Source organism: Dermacentor albipictus, chromosome 3, assembly GCF_038994185.2.
Source record: "Dermacentor albipictus isolate Rhodes 1998 colony chromosome 3, USDA_Dalb.pri_finalv2, whole genome shotgun sequence".
Classification (NCBI taxonomy): domain Eukaryota; kingdom Metazoa; phylum Arthropoda; class Arachnida; order Ixodida; family Ixodidae; genus Dermacentor; species Dermacentor albipictus.
In genome coordinates this window covers 154,539,737-154,564,537 of record NC_091823.1, presented here as the reverse complement: position 1 = coordinate 154,564,537, position 24,801 = coordinate 154,539,737, and the positions used below count along the sequence as shown (strand labels likewise).

Sequence of the window (24,801 nt, the reverse complement as noted above, 5' to 3'; positions counted from 1 at the left end):
GAAGAGGACTTTAGTGTTGAAGCAATAAACGACAATCTTATGGGCATCATTAAGGAATGTGCAATTTAAGTCGGTGGCAACTCTGTTAGACAGGATACCAGTAAGCTATTGCAGGAGACGAAATATCTGATCAAGGAACGCCAATGTAAAAAAAGCCTCTAACCCTAGAGGTGGAATAGAACTGGCAGAACATTCTCAAGTTCATCAACAAGCGTAAGAAAGTTGGCAATAATGAATTACTATGTGAAAAGAATTGAACATGCTCTCAGGAACGGAGGAAGCCTAAATACAATGAAGAAGCAACTAGGAATAGGCAAGAATCAGATATTTTCACGTGGTAGCGACGGTTGAGGCCACAGCAGGAAAACTGTGATTAGCGAAACTAACTTTATTGGCGAACCTGCGCCCAGAAAAACAGGCTACACTCAATGCTCAATGAAAACGGTGAACACAGTCAGCGATCGACCAAAATCTTATCAGCAGGTCAAGCGCGTCGGTTTTTAAACATCATTCGTAATCGGAGGGACCCGCGTGCCTTCGACAAATTCTACATTATTCGCGTCGCACACACATTCGATCAGATTACACAAGGTTCAGTCACAGACTGCGGATGTAAGCATCGATAACATTCCAGAAACTTCCGATGCATGCAGGCGTGTCTTGTACGGTGCGATAACATTTGTTAGGTGGCGAAACGTGCCGCCCGATAAAGACCAACATGTACTAGGAATTGGCAGGAATCAGATGTATGCGTTAAGAGACCAATGCGGAAATATGATTACTAATATGGATGAGATAGTTCAAGTGTCTGAGGAGTTCATTAGAGATATATACAGTACCACAGGCCCCCACGATTATAATGGAAGACAGAATAGTCTAGAGGAATTTAAAATCCCACAAGTAACGCCGAAAGAAGTAAAGAAAGCCTTGGCAGCTATGCAAAGGGGGAAGGCAGCTTGGGAGGATAAGGTCACAGCCGACGTGTTGAAGTATGGTGGGCAGATTGTTCTAAAAAAACTAGCCACCCTGTATACGCAATGCCTCATGACCTCGAGCGTACCGGCATCTTCGAAGAACGCTAACATAATCCTAATCCATAAGAAAGGGGACGCCAACGACTTCAAAAATTAGACTGATCAGCTTACTGTCCATTTCCTACAAAATATGTACTAAGGTAATCGCAAATAGAATCAGGAACACCTTAAACTTCTGCCAAGCAAAGGACCAGGCGGGATTCCGTAAAGGCTACTCAAAAATAGACCCTATTCACACTATCAGTCAGGTGACAGAGGAATGTGCGAAATATAGCCAACCTTATATATAGCTCTAATTGATTACAAGAAAGCGTTTGATTCTGTCGAAAGCTCAGCAGTCATGGAGGCATTACAAAATCAGGGTGTAGTCGAGCCGTATGTAAATATACTGAAAGACATCTATAGCGGCTCCATAACCACCGTAGTCCTTTATAAAGAAAGCAACAAAATCCCAATAAAGAAAGGCGTCAGGCAGGGAGATACAAGCTCCCCAATACTATTCGCAACGTGTTTACCGGAAGTATTCAGAGACGTGGATAGGGAAGAATTGGGGATAAGAGTTAATGGAGGATGCCTTAGTAACTTGCGATTCGCTGATGATATTGCCTTGCTTAGTAACTCACAGGGCCAATTGCAATGCATGCTCACTGACCTGGAGAGACAATGCAGAAGGGTGGGTCTAAATAATAATCTGCAGTAAACTAAAGTAACGCTTAACAGTCACTGAAGAGAACAGCAGTTTGGAATAGGTACCGCGGCAATGGAAGTGGTAAGGCAATACATCTACTTATGGCAGGTAGTGACCGCGGATCCGGGTAATGAGACTGAAATAATCAGAATAAGAATGGGCTGGGGGGCGTTTGGAAGGCATTCTCCGATCATGAACAGCAGTTTGCCATTATCCCTCAAGAGAAAAGTGTACAACAGCTGTGTCTTACCAGTACTGACGTATGGGGCACAAACCTGGAGGGTTACGAAAAGGGTTCTACTTAAATTCAGAATGACGCAGCGAGCTATGGAAAGAAGAGTGATGAGTGTAACGCTAAGGGATAAGGAGAGAGAAGATTGGGTGAGGGAACAAACGCGAGGTAATGACATCTTAGTTGAACTAAACAGCAAGAAATGGGCATGGGCAGGACGTGTAATGAGGAGGGAAGATAACCGATGGTCACTAAAGGTTAGGGGCCGGATTCCATGGAAGTAATGCATAGGTAGGTGGTGGCAGAAAGTTAGGTGGGCGGATGAGATTATGAAGTTTGCAGGGACAACATGGTCACAATTAGTACATGACCGGGGTAGTAGGAGAAGTACGGGAGGAGTCTTTGCCCTGCAGTAGGCATAACCAGGCTGATGAATATGATGATGATGATGATGGTATTCATGATGAGACACAGTTGGTGTAACAGAGTTATTTATTGCACTCGAACTCGCCACATTTGCAGGGAGTCGAACCCACTCGCAAGCCGTCCATATCTCCAAGTTGGATTCCCATTGCTATCGCGAATTTCGAAAGTCGAACCCACGGCCTTTCATGGGATTCAAACCTGTGACCTCTTGTGTTAATTATGATGAAGTTAATTAAGACACATTTATGTGCAATAAATGTGCGAACCGGCCATATCATCAAGTCGGGTTTCAATTGAGATCGTGAAGGGTGATTCGAAACAGCTATTCTTACTGGGAGTTGAAGCCCCGACCTCTGGTTGGAGTCGTGCCCACAGTCGTTCATGTTAATTAAGGCAAAGTGATTAAGACATTTCAACCAACCTCCCGTCACTGAACCATGGGCTTTTGGGCATATCTTCAAGCTGTATTCTAATTGCCATCGCGAACATTAGGTGACGGACACCCGACAACTTGTGAGAGTCAAACCCTCGACTTTTGGTGGGAGTCGAACCCACGACCTTTCGTATCAGTTAAGCCTAGGTTCAAGCACTCGAACCCCTACCTTTGGTTGGGGTCGAACTCACGACCTTTGGGGCCAATTAAGACAGGGTTATTCCAGGCAAAGTAATTAGGACGTTCTAATTGAGGCACTCATACCCACCAAATATGGTGGGAGCCAAACCCACTTACAAGTTGGATTTTATGGAGTCTTGTAGTCAACTGACAACATTAAGGTCGGCACACGTGGCAACGACCCTTAGAGGGAGTCGAACCCTAGGGTGAAGTGATTAAAGCATTGGAGCCCAGGACCCTACACGGAAATATGGGCGAACCGGCCGTATCTCCAAGTTTGATTCGAATTGATATCCCGAAGGATGCGTCGAGCCTTTTACCTTTGGTTTAAATAAAGCAAATTTAGGCAGTCTCAGTTTCGATAAAGTTAATAAGGGCACTCTAATCCAAGATCTCTGGTAATAGAAAATAACTATTTGGATGTGACAACAAAGTAGACTTAAAATGTCAAGTAATGTCTGATGTGTGGCCAGGCTTCTGCCTTCATATTCTTTAGCGTATGCTAAAGTGGCTGTCAACTTATTAGCTGTCTGTAGAGTTTGACCATACACACTTTAGCTGACGTTTGTCCCATCGTACGATGCCTACCACACCTTGGATGATCCTATATTGGCTTGTGTGTTTCCCCTACGTATTTTCCAATAGCATGGACTGTGCTTGCTCCACACTGTTCAGTTACTGCGCAGACTTCCAGCGTTTTGTGCATTGGGCACGTTTCTGTTGTCTAGTCGCCCTAGGTCAACGCCACCCACCAGACGCAGACTCTCTTCAGGAATTTGCGTTTGCGTAAGGTCGCTCTATGCAGACTATATAGGGACTCGTGACACAAGTTTCGCGAGGCGCCAGCAGCGATGATGCGCTGCCTAATGGTCTACTGCCGATGATGCGCTGCCGACGATGCGCGGCCATAACTGCCTAATGGTCTACTATGACCGCCTAATATTCGGCGCAGTCCTTCATGGCGACCTCTCTCTGTGGACGAGTACAGTCTTGATCAGCATGAACGTATTTTCTTCCATAATCACCCACTTACAACTAGCGAAACAAGTTTCATGCGGCGCCAGCAGCGATGTAGCGCTAGAGGCAATATCAGCCTTGACTGCCTAATAGTCTACCATATACACATATACAAAGACGAAGTCCCCTTGACGATTCGTTGGCTCCAACGAAGTAGGGTATTTGACAACTGTTAGTTATTTATTGTCTTCAACTTCATAATAAGGGCACCCCAAAGCAATACACTCAATTAGTTTATACAAATGAAGCGTTCTTGCAAAGCTTGCAAAGCATGAGGGTAAATTTATGTTTTTTGAGTTTTGTACCAAAAACTCAACGTGTGTATTTCGCCGGGACCTCACGAATTTCAAATTATTTTTTTTTTGTATTCAGGCCACGTTTACCCAGCACATGTTCCCCGAACTGGCATGTTGATCATTCGACTCTTTAGAAAACAATGTACTGTACCTTTACCGCTGACTAGGCCATAGGAGATGCTGTCAAGATCCACTGCGTCGCAGCGAGCAGCTCGTGCGTGAACATCGTGGAGACGTCGCCACCTGTCGTTTGTAAGGGCGCTTTTTTTTTTTGCTTACCAAAGCCTTATCGTGGTATTCTTGATATTGTGGAAATAAAATTTACTGATGCTGAAATCATTTTGTTTTCATATATTCACTTTCTATCTTAAAATTCTATCTTAAACTAAACCCGAATACAGTGTTCTTGGCGGTCACAGTGCGGCTCAGGTCCGAAATATGACATCGTCAGGAGAGATCGTGAAGTTAATGCTATCAACATCTTGCTGAAGAGGAGAAATTTGGCACATTGCAATGTCAGATATTGAAGGCAAATTACCACTCCAATAGTTCTCTGCAATAGTTCTCTTTTTCCGCTATACAGACAGGCAACCTCGACACCACCTAGCCACAATAACTGTTTCGCTACTACTCACATTACTAAAATAGAACTAAAGGGTATGAATGCTTTGCGAAGAGGAGAATGGAATAGCGCCAGTACCTATTACTGTATATACAAGAACATCTCAAATTTTACTATTATATGATCGATCAGCAAGCGATGTACTAAAACTGACAATTGCTTTTTTTAAAGGAATATGGGGGGGGGGGGGGGGAGGATGGTTAGATGGATGATTTTGAGGTTGCGAACCCTCAGTGCAATCGGATGTGACAACAGTACGCCAGACCATTAGGAGCACTTAGGGTGGCAAATTTCAGTGATCTGCAGGTCGCGCGTGATTACCTTGCAAGAGCTTGAGTTTGAAATTGGAATGATTGTATTTAAAATGTAGAAAATATTCTTAAAATCACACGCAGTGAATACGAAGTTTGCTGTGTGGACTTTATGGGAAACACATTTTCGCAGGTATGCTAGTCTGCTTATGTATATGATTATCAACGCCGCCGTTTTAAACGAATACACGTCAAGGCAGGCAGGAGCATGCTGCCACAACTGCACTTAAGCAGACAATGTGGTATTTGCATTTAGACATTGTTTACACACTTATACCGTTATCCAGGTAATGCCGCCAATTTAATTTCTCCCTCGCTATGACTGCGAAGCAAAGCAGTGCTTACCTTTATTGGAAAAATGGTTGATTGCCACGGCACAATCGGTTGCACCGAGCTTTGAGATCGCGGATGTACAGCCGAAGACGTTCGTTGGCAGACGAAGAAAAAAAACAAAGTCTAGAGCCTAGTGGTAGGTGGCACGCGTCGGTCGAATGTGTTTCGCTTTTGTCAGCGGAAGAGCTGCGACTATTAGGAGCGCTGATTGGGGGTGCAAACCAACCCGGCGCTTTTGTGTGACTGATAACGCTTGCAATAAGGCTCTGGCGATAACGCCCCACAGTGACAGGGCGCGCCAGACTCCGCGTCTTCCCCTAGTAGCGCCTGGAAACAGAGAATTATCCTACTCGCCTCGTGCAATAAAATGAGTGTAAGCACCATTGATATATATATATATATATATATATATATATATATATTTATATATATATATACCGAGTGTTTTACCTATATATATATATATATATATATATATATATATATATATATATATATATATATGTATAGTGCACACATAAACACCAAGTGAGTGAGTGAATAAACTTTTATTTGGTCCAGCAAAGCGCGATAAAACGCGCACCTGGCTAATCCCACGATGGGACTGACAGATCTAGTCTGCCGGCCCGATCGCGGGCGCGCTGGACGGCCAGGATTTGATCCTCAAAGACGGGACTTCGCAGGAGGGCGTCCCACTCTTCCTTGGTGAACTTCGGGCCCAGCGACCCGCACTCCCAGAGCATATGAGGCAACGTAGCTACCTCACCACAGGCCACGCAAGAACAATTGGTATAAACCTCTGGATATATGCTATTAAGGGTCGCCGGATTTGGGTACGAGTTCGTTTGCAGAAGTCTTAGTGTGACCGCCTGCGGCCTGCTTAACTTGGAGTGAGGCGGGGGGAAAACCAAGATATATAAATCACCGAAAACTTGCACGAAACCAACGCAAGAATGCAATATATATGTTCGGCAACTTGGTGTTTATGTGTCTCGGGTGACTCTCTCCCCGGACACCGAGACGCTCAGACACATAAACACCAAGTTGCCGAACATATATATTGCATTCTTGCGTTGGTTTCGTGCAAGTTTTCGGTGATTTATATATCTTGGCGTATAATCAAGCAGTGGAGCAGAAACACACTGCCAGAACTAGAGATTTGTTACTTAAAACTAGCATATACTTGTAGTACAGGGCTCACAAAGCAAGAAAGCATACAATTAGCGCAGATTCTTACACCTTTGCTTTGATGAAGTGAAAGGACTTGTTTGCGTAATAGAAAAACGAGAAAACTGACGTGATGGTTATGAATGGATTGTGTAACACCAATAATTAAGCGTTAGCTGTGCTGCAGGCTATTAATTTTAGCTCTTGATGTAGAGCACACCAAATCATTTGAGTGTGTGAAAGTCCTGCTTTCACGGTGACACTTTAGTGTAAATGATTTTTGCTAGCATTTTCGCTTAGGCTTCTATTCTCCTGTTTGACGCTCGAGTGCTCAGGGGCCTACTATGCATACGCTATAATGATGATGGCATGACGACAGTGGGAAGATGATTCTGAAATATTTATAAATGCGTAACGGCGGCAGCGCCATGACAACGGGCTAAGGACACAGGGGTGTAATAAAATTGGAAAAGGACGGTGTAATAAAATTGGAATAATGAAGCTGGAATGACGAGGACGGAACGACCACGGCACAATCACGACGACGGCTTTAAAACGCTTTCATGACGACTAATGCATGACGCTGACGCAGTGACGACTAGGGCACGACAACGGCGTCATGATGAAGACTGAATGCCAACTCTGAGATTAGTGTTGAATATCACGTAATGAGCAACGGGAATGAAAGGGGAATACAGTACTAGGACGACGACATAATAATGATAAGTTGAAGACGTGTGCGTAATGGCGGTTACCAGCGCAATCGGTTAGTTCCGACAATCGTGATGTGCGCAGGGCAACACCCTAGTGTTGCTCAATGGAACGGAGCTTTGCATCACTATAAGAAAACTTTGCTTTAGCACTGGTCGAAACGGCCGCAGTGACGCGTGCCCTTCAACTAACTGAAGTGCTCTCGGGCGTGCTGCCAAAGCCTGCGCTTGTGCACTGCACCAATGGCGCACAACTGGGCCGTAACGTGGTATCGCGTGCTCTCTCCTGGTCGCCTCTCTCGCACACATGCCTTGCTGCGGCCAGCGCCAATGGCATCAAACGGAGCAAAGGGACACGAAAAAGCTGACTATTTTATAGGCAATTGGAGCTGAACATTTAGCACTAATAACACCCAGTACCCTGTGTAACAGCCTTATTTAAAATTTTTTTAATGTTTACTATCTCTACTGCTAAACACAGCATTTTTCAGTTCCTTGCCGCATAAAACAAATGCGCTTTTTTCGACCCTGTAGAGGACTGTGCAAATGAGTGACAGCTGGGAATCATCAGGATGGTGGCTTGGTAGCGGCAAAAGAGCGTGGTCGCACATAAACAGACACTATTTTCTCCCCAACTCCGCTTGACTGCAGTGCTCTGGGCTGCAGTGGCCGTTCTTGCTGGAATTATCTGGCCTGCATTTGCACATACACTGGCGGTGTTTGTGTCTCAGCTGACCTAGTACTACGCTCAGTCTAAGTATCTGGTGCCCTTGAACATGAATACCTTGGATCGATGTTCTCCCCACGTACCAATCGCCAATCTGCTTTTCTAAATAAATATTTTGAGGTCAGAAATGTTAGCTGGATCTTTCACTTTATAAAGAGAGTGCATGAGCTCCTTTCATTACTTTTGAAATCAATTGTTTGTGGGCATCTCATGTGATAGAATAGTAAATTCGTTTGAAAAGAAGAAATAAAGACGTCGGCCGTCAGGCGAAGTCATGAAACGAGTGAATGAAAGGTTTCCCATTATTCTGTCGGAGCTTGAAGGCAAGGAAATGCCTCAACTAGACACCACAAGGGTTACGGACAAAGTCAGTTATTTCTATGTAAATGTACGGCATCTAGCGTTTCTGCAACTTCAGCAAAATAAACACCTTGTATGCTGTATAGCGGACAACTTAAGCTACCGTGTCGTCTTCAAATCACTATGGAGGCGACCACACGTCAAATCAGTACTTCAGTGCACGCCGTGCTTTTTTTCGCGGCTATGGCATTGCTCCATGTCCCGGATTCGACCTCTAACGGGGTAGCCGCACTTCGACAGGGGTGAAATACAAAAAAACTATTATTTTACATTTAGGGGCAAGTTAAACACAACCAGGTGGTCAACAATAATTCGCATTCAACCACTACGGCCAGAAAAATAATCCGATTGTTGTTATGGCACGTCATCATCATCAGCCTGGTTACGTCCACTACAGGGCAAGGGCCTCTCCCATACTTCTCCAACTACCCTGGTCATGTACTAATTGTGGCCGTGTTGTCCCTGCAAACTTCTTAATGTCATCCGCCCACCTAACCTTCTGCCACCCCTTGCTACGCTTCTCTTCCCTTGGACTCCAGTGCGTAACCCTTAATGACCATCGGCTATCTTCCCTCCTTATTACATGTCCTGCCCATGCCCATTTCTTTTTCTTGATTAGTTACTAGTTACTACCTACAAATACATGGGACAAGCATGAGAACGCCTTTTGCACCTAGCTACACAAACATATTTATGGGGATTCTAGAAACAGGTTTCCTATCACGCTGCACTGACAAGCCCCACACGTACCCACCATACATAGACGACATATTCCTAATATGGGGACATGGTGAAGACAGTCTACGTAACATTTGGCATTTCGAAGTTCTTTTCGGCCAACAATAAAGTTCACATCACGATTTTCAACGGAGCACACGAACTTTCTGGACACAACAATATGCATTGGCAATAAGGCACTAAAGACAAGGCTGTTTAGGAAACCTTTGAAGAAACAATTTTGCCTAGAATATACGAGCCACCATCCCAGAATTGCAAACAAGGCATCTTGAATGCATGAATGAATGAGTTTATTTCTCCTGTTTACAACAGAAAGGAAGCAGAAGCTTAAGGCCATGTGACCTGACGGATGCTTCTGCTCCGAGAACAATTGAGCACGCAGGCTGTACGCAGCAACATGTATCATACATACATATTGAAATCAACTGAAGAGTCGCGAGACAGAATATTATTTTCGTGGAACAAAACATGTATACAAGAAATATGAGAAACCAACAGAATACTCAAAGTACGAAGCATTTTGTTTCAGACGAACCATAAGCAGAAAACAAAAGAAACAAAAGACTTACAACTTATACTGTGGTTCCAATCAGACAAACTCAATATTGTTCAGAATGAGTAAATATTTGAATTATTTATTCGAATATTCCATAATTTCATCGTCAAAATCACGTAGGTGATTTAGTAATGAACCTGCCTGGTAACTGACTAGTTGTTTTCCGTAATTGGTTATTTTTTGGTGTTCTCATGTTATGTTGTCGAAGGCTGTTATGCGGATTGTTGGGTACATTCAAGATGTACTGTGATTTGTTTTGTTTAATTAATTGCAGCAACCTGTAATAATACACCTGGTTTGCCTATAACAGAATGTTTCATAAAAAATGGTGTGGTTCTAGAGTTTTGTACAGGGCCATAATATCTCTCGAATGCGCGTATGACTCTTTTTTGTAGCACTATCAATTTATTATAACTTTTGCGAAGTAGTGCCCCAAATTAATATGCAGTAGGTTAATCTAGAATAAGAGAGTGCATAGTATAAAGAATTTTTCAACCATGAAGGAACCAGAGTACTCAGTCTGTATAAGCAACCAACAGTTCTGCTTAGATCGATAGCAAGTTTGTCGATGTGTGTGTTCAAGGCCAAATCCTCTTGGAACCACACACCCAGAAATTTTCGACATTTTACCTGCTCTCTCAGCCTATCTTCAAAAAGAATAGCCACATTGAAGTTACGTGGTTTATTAGTAGGAGCAAATGTCATATATTTTGTTTTGGAGAAATTCATTTGTAGCTTATTATGTTGCAACCAGCAAGAGAGTTGCTTCAGCTAATTGTTAACTTTCAGTTCGAGCTCTGCTTTAATGGCAGCTTTAAAGAGTATGTTAGTATCATCTGCATACATAAATAATTCAGAAGACTCGGGGTTGTCACACATGTCATTAATATATATTATAAACAGAAGAGGTCCAAGTAATGATCATTGCGGAACACCCGTTACGATTTCCGCGTGAGATGAAACATCATTATTTATGCTGATATATTGATAGCGATTGGTTAAGTAATGTCGTAAAAGTTACAATACGATACCTCGTACACTGCTCTGTTCCAATTTGGTAATTAATAAACCGTGGCATACTGAATCAAAGGCTTTCCCTAAGTCTACAAATAAACCTAATGTGTACATTCTATTTTCAATATTTGTTATTATTTTATGTTTGATATTAAGAAGAGCTGCTTCACAAGATTTATTTTTTTTGGAATGCATACTGTATGTCACTAATTACACTATATTTACTGAAAAATGTTTGTATTCTATCCTTCAAGGCACTCTCGAACACCTTTGTTAGAACAGGTAAGACAGATATCGGCTGGAAATTTGTCACAAAATGTTTTTCAGCTCCTTTATAAATAGGGCATATACGCGCTATTTTTAGACAATCAGGAAAGATGCACTTTCAAACATTCTGTCTATGATGTGAACAATGACAGGTGCAATTATATCGGCAATATATTTCACTGGCACTGATTTCACATCATCATACCCAGCAGAGACGTTGTTTTTTTATTTACTTTAAACAGCAGCTGCACAACTTCAGCAGGTGTAACATGTGTAAGTATGACTGAGTTACTAAAACTTGAATTCATTCACTATACATGTGGCCATGGGTTCCGCCCTGTCGGGGTGCTGAGTACTGGAGACGAAATATTCATTCAGAGCAGCTGCTGCTTCTGTACCTGTCAACACGCCAGTGGCTGTCTTTAGGTTTATCGCCATGTTCTGTCTTTTCGTAGATGTTAAGACTCTAACTTCATTCCAAACTTTCCTAGGATCATTTTTATTGTAGCAAATACCCGTTCATACCACTTAATTGTTGCTTGCTTTGATTCACTGTTGACCTTATTTTTGTATTTTTTGTAATCAGTCAACAATTGTACACTCCTGCATTTTACGACCAAGTGATATATTTTGTTTATTTCTTGTTATAATTTTTTAACAAAGTAGCATTTTCAGGGTTTTCATATTTTCTTGCTCCTCTGATTGCACAATTTCAACGGCCACGCTAGGTCGTAGCACGTAATCATTTTATGAAAGAACAATTCGTAGGCTGCATTTGGATCTTGTTTTTATAATACAGATGACCAGTCCGTTGATAGGATCAGAGCACGAAAATTTTCTAATGGGCTTGCGTAGAAAGTGCGAATCTGCGCTTTTTTCCTCCTCGTCCCCCTCGTTTGTGCGCGTAAAAATGAAACAAAATGCAGGCAGATGATCACTTATCTCAGCGGATAACAGTCCCGCAAGGCAGTCTGTTGGTTGTACATTGGTTATGTATATATCAAGCAAGGTAGCCGCTTGCACCATTAACTTCGTTGGTTCCGCAATTATGTTTGTGCACATGAACGAATTGATGAGACCAGCAAACTCTCTATATGACATTTCTTCCGGCAACATATCTATATTTACGTCAGCTATTATTATAAAGGGGGAGGACGAACGGCTCAGGAAATGTAGTGCCAGTTCTAGGAAATCGGAGAAGGTCAGTATGTTTCCCAACGGTGGGTGATACATAACCACAACGGTTACATATCCTAAGCGTATCATTATACATTCTACATTGTTCGTTACAAGGGAAAATTCTTAAATTCCCTCATGTTTAACATAAACAGCGATGCCACCTCCTCTGCACTTTGTTCTTTCTAACCCATGGTATGCGTAATTTTCACAGTACGGGGGGGGGGGGGTATCATTAACGGTAAGCCATGTTTCACAGTAGAATAAGATGTCGAAATGGTGGGCGATTGACGCAAATAAAAAATTAGGTTTGTCCTCTTTGTATTTTATGCTCCGCACGTTTAGATGAAATAGTTGTTAAATTTATTTTTTAAAGGCCAAGCAACATGACTACGTTGCATCTCTGTTGAAAATCAAGACTACATAGATGACTTGATCATGTTAAAGAAACCCTATAAAACAGGAACCACCCAAACAGCGCCTTCAAAAAGCCTACACCGATACAACCAAACTTGATCGAGCCGATGTCCGCAAGCCTAGCCCTAGGATCAAACGAACAACAACGCGTCTCCTTACTACTAAAGTCTCAAACGCGCCCTCAAACGTGAACAAGATCATCCGTAAATATTACCCAATTCTCACGAACACCCAGAAACGTAATAAGATTTTTCCCGACCCACCCAGAGATACCTACAGACACCAGCATTAATTTTAAGGATATTCTTGTGCATGCCAAACTAAGGACAAAGACGAAGTTGGGAAGCGGTTCTTGTGGCCACCCTAGGTGGCTCTACATGCAAACATGTTCAATATTCTGCTATAGTAAAAAGTACAGCGTCGAATTAGTAACACAAAGTAACTTCCACTTTCACCTGCACATTAAGCAACGCAGTCTACAGTGTAGAATGTGCTGCTTGTTGCAAACAATGCTACTGTGAGATTGGACAACAAACTCATGCAAGACCGAACGCTCACCGCACAGATACAAAACACAATTTACCTAAAGTAGTAGCCAGTCACTTCAATGAACATGTCATATATTCGACGACACAATGCTAATGTGCTACAAACAAATTTCCCTTCACCTCGCGAAAGGAAATGTATGCAATCATACCATATTCATAAGTTTAAATACCTCCACCCGAAGGTGGAGGTAATTGGGCACGTGGCAACTTTGATCCTTTAAAGCAGTAACTTAAATCTGAAATTCTCATATAATCAACCAAGGCACAAAACACATCATGCCACCAGCGAACGTTAATCCCCCGCCCCTTGAGCCTCACCTATTCCTCAATTTCCAATTTTTTGAAATGTACTAGTCAATTGAATAGACTCTTTGATGTTTTTTACGTTTATATCAACTGTACGACCCATTTTCCCATGTACATCTGGCCCCGCCGCTTCTACTCGTGCCACCCTTCTATTCCGCTTTCGGTCGCTCCCCCCCTTATATGCGTGTTTGTATTATATATATTTTTTAAACACCCTCCCCAACTTTCTTCAAATTCCCAGACGCCAGGATACCTTTTTATGCTCCTCAGCCACGCAGGATATCGCCGCTTCTTTATACCGCCGTAACGACGCCTACGTTGAGCTACTGGGGCTTACCTCCTTTAAAAGATCATGCCGCTGCCTTCCAGTTACCCACTGCATCGCACCCTAGACTCCTTCTCGACATCTTAAATCCTTCAAAAGTACCTGACACATTTCTGCTACGCTATCACAGGCATTCTTTCAAGTGATGTCATTTTGGGTCTTTTTGTTACTCGTGCACTGACCGCCTGACCAAAAATTACAATGACATCTCTATGTCATTAGAGTAGAAAATTAATGCATGAATAATTCATATTCTCATAATGATTCGCAAGCGAATGTCCACAGTCCGCCTTAGAGGAACAGTCGGAAGCACTTGTAACCAAAAAATATTTATTGATGGAGGCAAAAAACATTCCTGGACTCAGCAAAAGTCTAGAGATTATGCTCTTAGGAGAGAGCGCGCCAGGGCTGATCTGTTGATTTTTGATGTCTCAGTTTTCGGGAAAGTATCCACGAAATAAACGCCTCCGTACAGATGCTTGTGCACAGCAAGGTTGCCTGAAAGGTAATAAAGGAACATTCACAATTACTCATAAGCCTCTATAGACTCATACATATTCCATGAGCGAGCGAAATGCTAAACAGCGCTATCTATGCCTAGCTGCTGAAGGCAAGTGGCGCAAAAGCGAAGCGAAATATAACAATAGCAGGAAGATTTTACAATCTACGCGCCAAATTACTATCATTTCTAGTTTATTTCAAAAGTACCAGTGTAGCATAAACTACACTGCCGCAGGGCGTGCAACTGATGTGCTCAGTATATCGGTGGCCGCGCGCATCATACATCTAAAATTGGAAGCTTTCTGTGCCGCTCGCATTCTCTCATTCGTCATAGGTTACTCTTTGCGCCTCAGTAGGGCTCCAAGTTTAGAGGTGTACAACGGTACGATAACGTATTGTAGGAAGACGGATGAATAATACCGGAAGAAGCTTTCAGAATTTAGGTTGTATATTGTCAAACTTCACAAAACAATTAGCTCATACTCCCAAGCAATAAAGATGAGATTTCTGGATAGCCTATTTGTTGCCTAACATGGAGGTGAGAGCTGAACTTAGAAGATGGGAGATGTGAAAGGTGAAATGGAGAGAATAATGTAGAAAACATGTCACTTTGCAGCGCAATCATATTGTACATGTTGTACGTAGGCGTTTGTCATGGAATATTGTTTAGCAGCAGAAAACAGGCGCGGTGTTGCCCTCGTGGACCAGTCTTATCTGGACTACGCCAGACACGGACTAATAACTATTTTGTTTGTTTCGGCCACGCCCTAATGGTCACAACGAAGCAACTTTGTGGCCAAATATGCGAGCACCCGTGTGCATATTTAGAAGCACCCTGTGATAATTAGGCGCCAAGTAAATATCGTTAATTGTTGTACTTTTCTGTCCGAAGGCGGCAACAAGCCGTTCCAGCTAGTTGACTTGGTAAGAGGACAAATAAAGTAAAAAAAAAACGCTTGTGTAGGATCTTCAACAGTCATACCGAGTCACGAGTGACGGCGAGTGTGTTACCTATATATACCTATATACCTATATATATACCGAGTGTTTTACCTAAATATGCTACGTGCATTAGCTGAGTTATAGCACTAGTCTAATTTTACTGGCCCAATTGCCAGCACACCTGATATGTAGAACTTTATTCTCGTATTTCTGGGAATATATGCGTAAATATCGTAAAGCAATGATGATTACATTAGGAACAAAATAACTGCTCCCGACATAGCTTCAAGGCACTCGTGAATCTACGCATTATAGAACGTCTGCTATGTAGCGGCAACTTGCCTGTAGCGCACGATGTCCGGAAAATAATGTAGCACCGGCTTATAGGAGCACTTCAAAGCCATGCGCAAGCGTATAAATTGTAAGAAAGGTAAGCTATGATAGGGTGTGCATGAGTACGGAACACTTTGGACGATTGTGTTATTGAAAGAATGATCGAACCCTCCTAGCAGTACTCTGCGTACAGTGGCAACATTCGTTTCTAAACCTGCAGTGCAAACAGATATACGTAGAGGTAAAATGCGCATTCACGGGTTTCACAGTAGCCATATCGCTGTGAATGAGTAGATGTTTACTGCGCAAAATCAAAACAGACAGAGAACATATAGACAAAGCATAATCTATTGTTCTCCTGTAACCTCTATCAGTTGCTATTATCCCTCAAGAGGAAAGTGTACAATAGCTGCGTCTTACCAGTACTCACCTACGGGGCAGAAACCTGGAGGCTTACGAAAAGGGTTCTATTCAAATTGAGGACGACGCAATGAGCTATGGAAAGAAGAATGATAGGTGTAACGTTAAGGGATAAGAAAAGAGCAGATTGGGTGAGGGAACAAACGCGAGTTAATGACATCTTAGTTGAAATCAAGAAAAAGAAATGGGCATGGGCAGGACATGTAATGAGGAGAGAGGATAACCGATGGTCATTAAGGGTTACGGACTAGATCCCAAGGGAACGGAAGCGTAGCAGGGGGCGGCAGAAAGTTAGGTGGGCGGATGAGATTAAGAAGTTTGCAGGGACGGCATGGCCACAATTAGTACATGACCAGGGTTGTTGGAGAAGTATGGGAGAGGCCTTTGCCCTGCAGTGGGCGTAACCAGGCTGATGATGATGATGATGATTATGAACCTCTATCAGGATTGCATACCACCCCCGTGATTGTCAGATATTACGGATATTACCAGACAAATAATTCATATAAAGCATTCCCTTAATGCTCACAGTAATGTGCATAAAATAGCCCAAGCATCTGCACAAACAACTCACTGGCAACCGTGGCCTTTATTCTCTCGACGAGTGTCGGCAGGTCATTCCTCCTGCCTTCTTCCGTAAGGACGATGGCAGCCGCCGGCGCCTCGCCGTAGTCCGGGTGCGGAAGGCCCACCACGGAAACCTCAGCGATTTCGAGTGCGTGCTCGCGGAGCAGCAGTTCTTCCAACTCTGAGGGGACGACCTGATTATCCATGCACTTGATCATCTGTTTCAGTCGCTCGAGAATGTACAGCTGGCCGTCTTCATCGTAGTAGCCAGCGTCGCCTGCGCCAAAATAATAATCATATTATTGGGGGAGGCGTTGTTCAGACGATCGGGCCTTTGCAGCAACCAGCATGCTAATTAAATGCTGCACAGAACACGACTCTAATTACAGGGCCTTAAAGCGCTTTCAGCATAATTAGAGGTTGCATACGTTTATATAAACTTTTAATTACTATGCCTCAAGGCTCCTACTATAAAGTAAGAGGAAATGTGCATGTATTATCAGTATTAGAATCGTCATAGAATTTCACTCCTTCGTCTTCACTGGACCTTGAGTGCCTTTCCTCTTTCTGCATTTCGCAACAACAGTAGAGCTTTTAGGTTCTACGCTTCACGTCTGCACAAGTCCCTTTGTTTCTAATATTTCGGACTTAAAGTTTAGCATCGTTGCGGAACCTGACTGCAGAACGGAATGCGAAAGCCGCTTGTCTTACAGGTTGTGATGGGAAGGATATTTCCACACCCTGTCAGTCAGAAACCTGACGCATTTTATCGGCTACCTTCCAATAATTCATTCTATTGAGGCGGAGCCGTTTGAAGCAGACCGCAGCGCCGTCCGGCCGTGTTTGTGCCACTAAAGCTACAGGCTCTAAATATCGTAAGGCCGTTTGTGACGTCCAAATGTATATTAAGGAGATTGAGAAAATTATCACATTAGCTCTTCTTTTAAAATTCAGTCTTAAGAGACATGTTTGTATCTAAACTATTACCATATTTTTGTAGCCGATCAACAACGTTGTATTTGGAAAGATTGGATGCGCTTTGTAGATGATCACAAGGAGCATGACGGGACAGGCGCAATCCCATGCCAGTCCAATCTTTCCAAATACTATGAGCGAACTTGCCTAACAACGCATCCTGCTAAACAACAACGTTGAATGTATTGTCACTTTATGTTATGCAAGTTGCCTGGGCAGCAAAAGGCAAGAGAGATATGTGAGTTAGAAAAAAAGCCCAATGTTTGTAACATTCCTAAAAGTCTGAGATATTTAAAACTTTTAGCAGTATTTGGTGTACTTATATACATTTGCTCGTAAACGCAGAAAGCTGGGCATGTTAGCAATAACACTTTTAAACGAATGCTTGCATGGTATTAAAAGTGCAGAGCCATCAAAAGTGCCGAGCTATGACACTGCCTACCTGACTTACACCAGCCTTCTTCGTCGAAAAGCTCGGCGGTCTCCTTCGGTCGCTTGTAATAACCCCTCACCATAGACAATGACTGGAAGCAAATCTCGCCGGTCTCGTGGGGACCAAGTTTCCGACGCGTGTACACGTCAACAATCTGCGAATTAAAAGGTCGTTTGATTGTATGAAGTATGTGAAAGCATTTATATGAAACTTCGTCGATATGGAGTCTTGTATAATAACTTTGGTACCATGACGATGCACGAGTATTTTTTTTCATTCATTTTCAAATACAAGGCGTGAGGCTATAAGCCTGTTTTAGCAATTCATGTGTAAGCGCCATCTCGAAAATGCTCAGCAGAAATCGGACAATACTCCTTTAGGTGAAAGAATAAAAGGAATTTGCATCATGGCGAGGATACATATTTAAGGGAGAAACGCTGGAAGAAAACCTGAGGAACATGTGATGTTTTTGCACTCAGTGTGACCATTGGAGACAAGAAACAACGGTGATCCCTAGAAAACAGTTAATAACATAGTTGTTTTTATCTTGTTGCCAGAATCTTAAAAGCTGCGCCCTACATAAAAATGTAGGCAAATCGTCGGTTAATATAAAATCTATGAGTCCGGTCAGCACTGAGACAGAGTCATTCTTTTATGAATCCTGGAGAGGCTTGCCTAGCAGTTTGCCGTGCGTGGAAAAGTGTTTTCGGCACTACGCACTGTGAGCCGCATTAGTTGCTTCAACTTGTTTAAGAAACGGCTCCTTTTGAGGCTCACAGGTTCGTAGTCTCGCGGCATTTTACGCGCGAGTGTAATTGCCGGCTCTTGAAATTGGTGGTGTTTGAAGCCAAGAAGCAAGCGAACGAAGAGGGCAAAAATGCGCCTAGGCCTATCTGCTTGCTCCTATTAGCACCCGCCGTGGTTGCTCAGTGGCTATGGTGTTGGGCTGCTGAGCACGGGGGTGCGGGATCGAATCCCGGCCACGGCGGCCGCATTTCGATGGGGGCGAAATGCGAAAACACCCGTGTGCTTAGATTTAGGTGCACGTTAAAGAACCCCAGGTGGTCAAAATTTCCGGAGTCCTCCACTACCGCGTGCCTCATAATCAGAAAGTGGTTTTGGCACGTAAAACCCGAAATATTATTATTATTGCTCCTATTAGCCTGAGAATTTCTTCTGAACATTTTATTAGCACTATGGGACACGACAACGCTGAAATTTCAAAACAAAAATTGTTGTAATAATTGCTAAGTATCCTTCATACCCTTCACAGTAAAACTCTGAACACGAAGTATGACACGAATGTGCCTGAAATTGCATTGCTTCAATGTTTGGTACTAATGGATACCGAAAAAATGTGTAAGAAACGAACGCGGCTTATTATACAAGCATACGTTAAAAATTCATTGGGAGGTGGTTATTTGCGGCACTATATTGCACTCTTTTCAGTAAGGCAATCCACCATGCCTTACCCGTACGCGGAAGCCAACCGGTACTTTGAGCGCCACTTCCTCAAGCAACGCGCTAGGAACCGCGTGAAGCGCCTAAGACTACTTCTGGTTCCACACGCTGCCAGCAGAGGCTCAGCGTCTCAACGACCGTGTCTCAGAGAATTAGCTGTTGCGAGGAAAGAATGTGAGAAAGCTCCCCTTGCCACCGTGACAACATGCAGTACTGAACGGTACCACCACACTGTCGACGGTGCGGTTGCACCCGTGGCCCGGGCTTTATCTTAAGAGCGATCTGGTTCCGGGGGCGCAGTCTCCGTGGGCCCAGAGCTCGCTGCTTTGCGTGCGATGTATTTTGACTGCTCAGTTTCCATTGAAACGATAGAAAGCACGAAGGTCACTTCGGTCGCTGCGGCTGCCACGATTCCTCATGCCAGCGTTTCGACAGCGAGTGTCTGCGCTCATCGAATGCGAAGCTTTCATGCTAGCCAGTGCGCGCTGACAGCATGCAGGGTAACTTAGCTAGTAAGTGATTGTTTAGAACGCGGTCTTCTACTCCGGCGTCTGCTCCATTCGGCGTGCCCGCGCGGGTCCTTTCTTTAATAGGCTCAGCCTTGCGGACAGTCTAGGCCTTTAGGCGCACTCAGCGCCGATAGCGTCGTGTGTACTATAGCACCCATACGCTAGCACGTCAAGGTCATTCACGTATGATACGTCACTGGAATTTTTGTATCTCGCGCGCGACGAGGAAAGCACGAAAGTATAATTACGCAGGACATAACACACTGAATACGATTAAACATGATGTTTCAGGACGCAGCAGCTGTTTACTTTCATCGCAGGCCACGCTTTTATTTCAGGAAAAGTTATAAATGTGCGTAATTACTTTTAATTATTCAGTGTGTTAACACACATAACAATTCTTGCTGCGGTTCATTACTGATGGTCGAGCAAAGGACGATGACAATTCCTGCAAGGAGCAGCAGCACTTCAACGGCTATGTTCCGGATTCGTTATCTGTGCCAGCCTTCTACTGTTAATAAACAAATAATTATCTCTAACAGTTTGAGTGGAGGTGGCGGCGTACCTCGCCATCACGATACTCCAACCCGACAGATCACCTAAACCGCGACCTTGCCTCTCTGCCTCCATTAACAGTGGTGTTGGAGATGTTATGTGAGGAAAATGGAGCCAGGAATGTACCAGCTCTACCGGCCTCTTCGGCGCCAATATATGTGGGAGCGGGTTCCTGGCAACGCGAGCACCTGATGGAGCCTCGATTTCACGTAGGCAAGTCCGGCGAGGATGTGAACGAGAGGTTCACTAACAGCAAATGGCTGAACAGAGAGAGAGAGTAGAATTCAGGAAGGCAGGGAGGTTAACCATTCAATAGTCTGGTTGGCTACCCTACACTGGGGAAAGAGAGAAGGGGAAGAGAAAGAAGGGAGAGAGAAGGTGTAGATACGTGTACGGACAGCAGTTCAGTTAAAGTCGCTCAAGCAAACCAGAAGTTCTGAGAAAATAAAAGAGTGCCTTCACTGCCTTCTGAGCCGATGATCGGTCGGGACGGTGCTCTAATATGGTCTGTTCATTCAGAGGACGATCATCTAGTTTCCTCAATGTGTTGGACAAAGACTGTCTTTGTGCTTGAAATTCAGGACAATGGCACAATAAGTGGTCAATGTTCTCCTCGCATCCGCGAACATCACATGCAGGAGTATCAGCCATTCCAATTAGCGCTGAGTAGGCATTCGTGAAGGCAACTCCAAGCCATAACCGACACAGAACAGATGCTTCACGTCGGTGTAGACCCGCTGGAGGTTTGACTTGAAGTAACGGGTTTAGTCTGTGCAGTCTTGTGCGCCTTGTATGTGCGGTGTTCCACTCTGCCAAGGAGATCGTGCGTGCTAGAATGCCAAGTTGCCTCACGGCGTCGGTCCTTGAGAGAGGAATGGGGTCGCAGCGGTCTTCTTGGTTTGACGTCCGAGCTGCCTTATCGGCGTCATCATTTCCAATGATACCGCAAAGACCTGGCATCCACTGAAATTAGATATCATGGCCTTTTTCTATTAAGTGATGGACAAGTTCCGCGATTTCGCACGTGAGCTGTTCGTGAGTCCCATGTCGGAGAAACGACTGCACACATTGCAAGGCGGGCCTTGAATCGCAGAAGACTGCCCATTTTCTAGGACTTTCAGCATTTATCACTTGAAGCGCATCGCGGAGAGCCGCAAGCTCTGCAGCTGTAGACGTAGTGACATGGGAAGTCTTGAACCGCTTGGTTATTCTCATTGCTGGTATAATTAGAGCGCTGCCGGAACTGGTTGATGTAGTTGATCCATCAGTGTAGACCTGTGTGCAGTCGCTGTATTTCTCGTACAAGAGAAGTAAAGTTAGTTGCTTGAGCGCTGATGATGGCAAGTCCGACTTTTTCTGAAGTCCTGGGATTGTAAGGTTCACTTGATTACGGCGCATACACCAAGGAGGAATGGAATGCCTTGCCGCAGGTGTGTAACCTGACCTGAAAGAGGCACGGCGTGCGAAGACAGTCGCACTGAATGTCGTGTGGGGCCTATCTACTGGGAGACTTGCTAGGTGGTGGGTAGGGGTCCGGGCGAAGTGCCGTATGTGCACACGCATTGTTTGAATGATAATGTGCGTTTTATTAGTGAAATCTTGAGCGACTGCAATAACCTCAGTCGTTGACGCACTCCGCGGTAGACCGAGACATATATTGAGGGCTTGGATGCTTTGAATTATATTCAGGTTAGTTCTGCAGGTGTTGGACATGACCGGTAGGCTGTACCGTAGGAATCCAATAAAGAGGACCCTGTACAGTTGCAGCGTAGAGTGTACTGGTACTCCGCAGGTCTTTCCTGCAAGGAACTTAAACATATGGCAAATTCCTGTCAGGCGTTTTTTCACATGATTCACATGAAGGGTCCAGGAGAGATTTTTATCAAGGACCACCCCCAAAAATCTGTGACTCGTGCTGTACGAGATCATGTGTCCGTCGACGGATATCACGTATGGAAACATTGATTTCCTGGTAAATGCCACCGCTGCGCACTTTTCGTATGATATACGAAGTCCTTGTTCTCTAAGGTAGGATGATGTTAAAGTGGCTGACTTTTGAAGCCGCGCGCGAAGCTGCAGTCGCGTCACAGCCGACGTCCAAATGCAAATGTCGTCGGCATAGGTGGAGAGCTTCACGGTGCCTGGCAGGATGTCGGTGAGTCCAATGAGTGTTAGACTGAAGAGCGTTGGGCTGTGTACTCCGCCCTGAGGCACCCCACGGTTACTGTAATGCTGCGAGGTCGGGCCATCCTCGGTAAGTACGAAGAAGGATCTCTTATGTAGATAGCTACTTATCCAGAAATAGACTTTACCGCCATGTCCTACTGCCTCTAGCGCGTTGAAAATCGCTTCGTGCGGTACGTGATCGTACGCTCCTTTAACATCCAGAAACAGGGCAGCAGATAATCTTTTGCAGGACTTCTGGTGCTCGACGTACGGCACTAAGTCGATAACGTTGTCTATGGAAGAAGGGCCACGCCTGAAGCCGGCCACTGCATCTGGATATAGCTGGTAATGTTGGAGGTACCATTCTAGCCATGCTAGAGCCATCCTCTCCATTTTTTTTCTGATGCAACTTGCAAGCGCAATTGGTCGGTATGATGCAATGTCTACAGGCGACTAGCCAGGCTTGAGCAGTGGCATTAGGCGACTGGTCTTCCATTCCTGGGGAACCGTACCTGTCTGCCAGGAGCTGTTGAACAAGAGCAGGAGCACTTTTCGAGCCTCTTCGCCAAGATTACATAGGGCACGGTAGGTTATACCGTCGGGTCCTGGTGAAGATGAACGCTTGCACAAGGCCAGTGCAGCTTCGAGCTCGTCCATGGAGAAAGGACTATCCATACGGGGGTCGCGTGATATCGGTGAGTGGTGGAGCGTCGATGTTCCAGCGGAACTAGTTTCGCCAGCAATCCTCCTGCAGAAAGCTTCCGCTACGTCAATCTCACTGCATTGTTGGTGAAGGGCCAAAGACCTAAAAGGGTGGCGCTGCTGAGGGGTTCCACGGAGACCACGAACAGTTCTCCATATGTGAGACAAAGGTTTTCGTGGATCCAAAGATTCGCAGAATGATTTCCATCTTTGCGATGCGAGTTTGTCCATGCGACGCTGAATCTTTTTTTAAGTTCTTCTGGTCAACCTCAAGTCATGTAGAGACTTCGTGCGCCTGTATCTTCGCTCTGCGTGACGACGAATTGCACGAAGATTCTCCAGGTCGATGTCGTATTCGGTACGTGTATACGTTCTCAGAAGCGAATGTTTTGCAACCTTTGAGGCACCTTTTATGATGTCCTCTAGGCTAGAGGACAAGTCATCACGACAGGCGTCTTCGACAATTGACTTGAACATTGGCCAGTCGATACATTGTGTGACGCCGGCTAACCTGGAGTCCGTGAACCCTTCAACCCTAAGATAAGTGGGTAGGTGGTCACTCCCCGCGTTTTAATATCCGGAAACCACCTGACCTTTCTAGTGAAGGAGCGTGAAACAAAGGTCAGGTCCATGCAGCTACAGAAGGCAGTTCCACACAGAAAGGTGGGGCTTCCATCACTTAACAAGCACAGTTCTTGTTCGGAGGCAAATGACACTAATTTTCTGTCTGTCGAGTTTATCTTAGAACTTCCCCAGAGATTGTGGTGGGCATTAAAATCTCCAGTAATCACCAAAGACTGCGGAGTCGCCATCGTGATTCGCCGTAATCTCTCGCAGTCCAACCGACTTGAGGGCGATAAGTAGGCTCCAATTAATGCGAAAGTGAGCTTGCCTTTCTTAAAGGGAAGCTGAAACACTTTTCGAAAAAAATGAGTTCTCTGCGGCATTCTACAGTTTTGAGTCCCCTGAACACGAATATCTCGTTCAAAAAGGGCGGAAACAAGCGCAAGCGGCTGTTTTTTCATGAAAACGCGCACCAGCGCCTCAGGGTATCGCGCGAACGCCGCTGTTGCCCGTGATTGGTCGGAGCCGCTGTGACGTCAGTGGCGGCAGTCGCCGGTCGGCGCCGCCGTTTGAGAGCGTAGCACGCTGTTCTGTTCTGGCTGCATAGCTGAGTTGTATGCATTATGGAACGTTCTCGCTGTCTCGGACAGCTTGTATTTTCGCCGTACATGTTCGAACCCACAGCCGATACGGAAAACGATGGCGGCAACGGCGGCAACGGCGGCAACGACGATGTTGAGTGTGCCGAGAGCGATGTGTACACCTTCTCGCGCGCTGGAAATCTTAGCTG

At 44.6% G+C, this 24,801-nt stretch overlaps 2 protein-coding genes across 2 annotated transcripts in view; both read right to left on the bottom strand.

Moving 5' to 3' along the window:
- Positions 1–5,764, bottom strand: part of LOC135920581 (uncharacterized) — a 124,696-nt gene extending 118,932 nt beyond the window's left edge. Inside the window, exons 1-2 of the mRNA XM_070536524.1 lie at positions 5,585–5,764; positions 4,458–4,549 (exon numbers count right to left, since the gene is read on the bottom strand). The gene's annotated coding sequence lies outside the window, so the exon portion shown is untranslated. The remainder of the gene's footprint in view (positions 1–4,457; positions 4,550–5,584) is intronic.
- An 8,437-nt stretch (positions 5,765–14,201) lies between these two features.
- Positions 14,202–24,801, bottom strand: part of LOC135920015 (uncharacterized) — a 69,325-nt gene continuing 58,725 nt past the window's right edge. The window contains exons 8-10 of the mRNA XM_065454081.2: positions 18,064–18,208; positions 16,654–16,923; positions 14,202–14,381 (exon numbers count right to left, since the gene is read on the bottom strand). Of these exons, the coding sequence (XP_065310153.1) occupies positions 14,263–14,381; positions 16,654–16,923; positions 18,064–18,208 (534 nt within the window). The 3' untranslated portion in view covers positions 14,202–14,262. The remainder of the gene's footprint in view (positions 14,382–16,653; positions 16,924–18,063; positions 18,209–24,801) is intronic.